A 3,778-nucleotide genomic window follows, 5' to 3' on the forward strand; every position below is an offset into this window, starting at 1 on the left:
GCGAACGTAAAATATGACAGCGTTGCGCCTTCTTCATTCAACACGTGAAAGGTTACATTTCCGTCAAAGGCCGCGGCTAACATGGCTCTGAGGAACAAGTTCATTAAGGAAGAAGGATTTATAACATACATTCCGAAGTACAAATTAACTCGTCAATTTGTTATAAGAAATATTCCTCTCGACTTATCCTTGGCTGAGCTAAAGACTGTAATCGAGGAAGAGAATCAAGATATTCTAATCTCGGACCTCTTCAGGCTGAAAAGAAGAGATCGCACCACTGGTATTTGGTCGGACTCGGAGGCGGTCTGTGTCCAGAAATTGGGTGAAGAATTGCCGGACCATATAAAGATCTATAGAACAATTGTTCATACATCACCGTTTCAAAGGTCGGTACGACTCTGTTTCAACTGCGGCCTATTTGGTCATCTGTCTAAATTTTGCGAAAAAAATCCCAGGTGTTTGCAATGTGGCAGCGAGGACCATGTTAGCTCTAAGGAGACGCCTTGTTCCGAACCAAAGAAATGTATCAATTGCGAGGAAGAACACGCTACCAGTGATAGAAAATGCCCTAAATTTATGAAGAACCTCGAGATTGCAAAAGTTATGGCTGCTGATAACCTTCCCTTTATGGAGGCAAGGGCCTTAGTTCAGAAAAGAGAAAATAAAAATTGCCCGTTCTATGACGATCGGCGGCCGCCAGTGTTTTCTTCAAGAAACTTCCCTCTTCTTCCTTCAAAGGGCGGCACGTCTACGTCAAACTCTACGTCAAACTTTGCGACAAGTCTACAATCCAGTTCGAGAGGAAGAACATTCGCTGCTAGCCTTATGAAGGTGGCTCCGGAGATCTCCTCCAAACTCTTGAAAATAATGAAAAAGGCGTCTACCATGAAGCAACTGGACCAACTGGTGACTAGGCTGGAGAAAACCATGAAGCTCCATGAGGAGACCTTAAAAGAATAGAGTTTTGTCAAAAGTTTTCTCCTTTTTACCTTTTTACGCGTTAACGCCCTTTGTTATTATTATTACAGAATCTTTAATAGCTTAATCAGTTTGCTTTGCCTTAAAACTTCGCATTTTTATAATCCTAATAACTTTTTCATTTTTATATTTTTACTGAGTAGGTAAATTTTCTTTTATAATTTCTTTACTTTTTCTTAATTTTCTCTTTCCGGATTTTTCTCATTTCGTATTTTGAAATGGATAAATTTAGGTTGATACATTGGAATGCACATTCTTTGTTACAGCGTTTTCAAGAACTGGAAAGGCAGAGTACATTATTCGATTGCGCAGCAATTTCGGAAACATGGCTTAAACCACAATTCAATTTCATGTTGAGAGGGTTCGATACGGTGAGACGGAATAGGGTTATAGGTAGAGGCGGAGGGGTGGCTATTTTAGTTAGTCATGCCCTTAAATACAGAGAGATTTCTGTACTAGAGGACTGTGCAGGTAAAATAGAAGCATGTGCAATTGAAATTTTTTTCTCCGATTTTAATCTTATGATTATATCTTGCTATAAACCCCCTCAGAGTGGTCAAATTTCTGAAAACGAGTGGGTAAGATTTTTCACTCAATTTGATAACAATAATGGATCTAATAGATGTATGTTCGTAGGTGATTTCAACTCTCACAGCCCGGCGTGGGGGTCTTCGTTCCTTTGTCAATCGGGTAGGCTACTATCGTCGGCAATCGAGGATACTGAACTCGTTCTAGTAAGTGACGGTGCTCCGTCCTTCTTGGGCAACGCTTCGTGCGGCCCTTCAACCATCGATTTGGCCTTCTGTCATGCTTTCATCGCTCCTAGACTGAGATGTCAGACTTTGGATGATGCCTGGGGATCGGATCATTATCCGGTTTTGATTACGTCGTCAATGAACAGAGGCCCTTCCTCTTTTCCACGTAAGCGAACCAAATTATACAATAAGCACACAGATTGGAATCGGTTTAGCTCTATTATGGACAAAGATCTTAGAATCTTGATGTTGTCGGATCAGCTCAGCCCCACGGTCTTGTATTCTTCGTTCTTAGCAATTGTGGAAAAAGCAGTGAGGGAGGCTACCCCGGGGAATCCTCGGAACCCCCCTCCCTCTCCTCCTCATCCTCCGTGTATTTGGTGGAATGAGGAATGCGATGCATTGATAGCGGAAAGAAAGTTAAAACTACAGATTTTTATGGAAACGGGTAAAGCTGTAGATTATGAAGCCTACAGATATCAGTGTGGGGTAACAAAGAAAGGTTTAAGGAGGATTAAACTTGAGGCTTTTAAGGATTTCGCAGAATCCCTTAAAAGAGATACGAATCCCAAAATAGTTTGGGACACCATGAGGAGATTTGATTCGAGATGGAATAGGACTGAGACAGGTAGAGCAGTTCCTGCTGAGAAAATTGACAGTGTCCGTAACCAAATTGACGAACTTTTCCCCCCGTGGGCTCCCACTCCTCGACCAGACGAATCCTTGAGTTCACCGGGAACGGATCCTTTCCTGGACTTGCCCTTTCTGCCTGAGGAACTTGATTGGGCTTTGGAATCGGTAAATTTAGGTTCTAGCCCTGGACTGGATGGAATCGATTATAGAATTATTAAGAAATTTTCCCCGTTGGGTAAAGCTTTTCTCTTAAAAATTTACAATTTCCTCTACAAGGAGGGCAGTTTTCCGAAAGAATGGAGAGACTACTTGGTTTTCTTTATTCCAAAACAAGGATCTAATAATAAATTCCGACCTATATCACTCTCATCATGTTTATGTAAAGTCATGGAAAGATTAGTGACGAATAGACTTCTTTGGTGGTTAGAAGTGAATAAACTTATCCTGGATTCGCAATATGGGTTTAGAAGACAGAGAAGCTGTCTTGACAACTTAACAATCTTATACACGGATATTCTGATAGGATTTGAAGAGAGAAGGGCTATTCCAGCTGCGTTTTTAGATGTAAAATCAGCTTATGACTCCGTCCTTTCGGATATTCTCATTGATAAGTTAGCTACTCTAGGCCTCCCCCCACAGAGCAAAACATTTATTTATAATTTGATCTCTTTTAGAAGGGTTTCATGTAGCTTTCATGAGTTGGATGAAAAAAGGTTCGCTTATCGGGGTCTTCCGCAGGGTAGTGTAATGAGCCCGATACTGTACACAATATATGTTACCGAAATAGATAACATGAATCACGGTGATGTGCATATGCTTCAGTATGCAGATGATATTTGTCTCTACTCAACCTCCCCGTCGCTGGCTACTGGAATAAAGAATTTAGAGCAGGCCATTAAACGTGTTGAGGAGAAGTTAAAGGAAATTGGGTTGGTATTATCTCCATTAAAGACACAGTTTTGTATTTTTAATAGGACTAGAATGAAAATGAACACCCCTTTGAACGTTTCTGGTATTGTAATTCACCCATCTGATGTGGCACTTTTTCTAGGAGTCTCCTTTCATAAAAATCTAAATTGGAAGTTTCATATGTTGAAGCTAAAAAAGAGATGTGCAAACTCAATCAGAACTCTCAAATGCTTAGGTAGGAAGTGGTGGGGCTCTGACTCATATGTCCTTAGAAAGGTGTATAGGGCGTTAATCCGCTCTAGACTTGAGTATGCAGGATTCCTTATGAATTCTGTCTCTAGGGACCTGTCTACGAAGGTTGACAAAATTCAGATGAGAGCAATCAGATTAGTTATGGGTTACAGATGTTCAACTCCCCTTAACGTTATGCTTGCAGAACTTCGCGAACCCTCCCTTTATTTTAGATTCAAATATCTGGCATTGGGTTTTCTTTTTAGAGTTTG

At 40.8% G+C, this 3,778-nt stretch overlaps 1 protein-coding gene across 1 annotated transcript; it reads left to right on the forward strand.

Moving 5' to 3' along the window:
- Positions 1–81: 81 nt before the first annotated feature.
- On the forward strand, positions 82–960 carry LOC112468755. Its single transcript, XM_025038093.1, has 2 exons — positions 82–386; positions 456–960. Exons 1-2 carry the CDS (start codon positions 82–84, stop codon positions 958–960), a joined length of 810 nt encoding a protein of 269 aa, XP_024893861.1.
- Positions 961–3,778: the final 2,818 nt, after the last annotated feature.

Source organism: Temnothorax curvispinosus, unplaced genomic scaffold (genome assembly GCF_003070985.1).
Source record: "Temnothorax curvispinosus isolate PA1 unplaced genomic scaffold, ASM307098v1 QBEX01001955.1, whole genome shotgun sequence".
Taxonomy (NCBI): Eukaryota; Metazoa; Arthropoda; class Insecta; order Hymenoptera; family Formicidae; genus Temnothorax; species Temnothorax curvispinosus.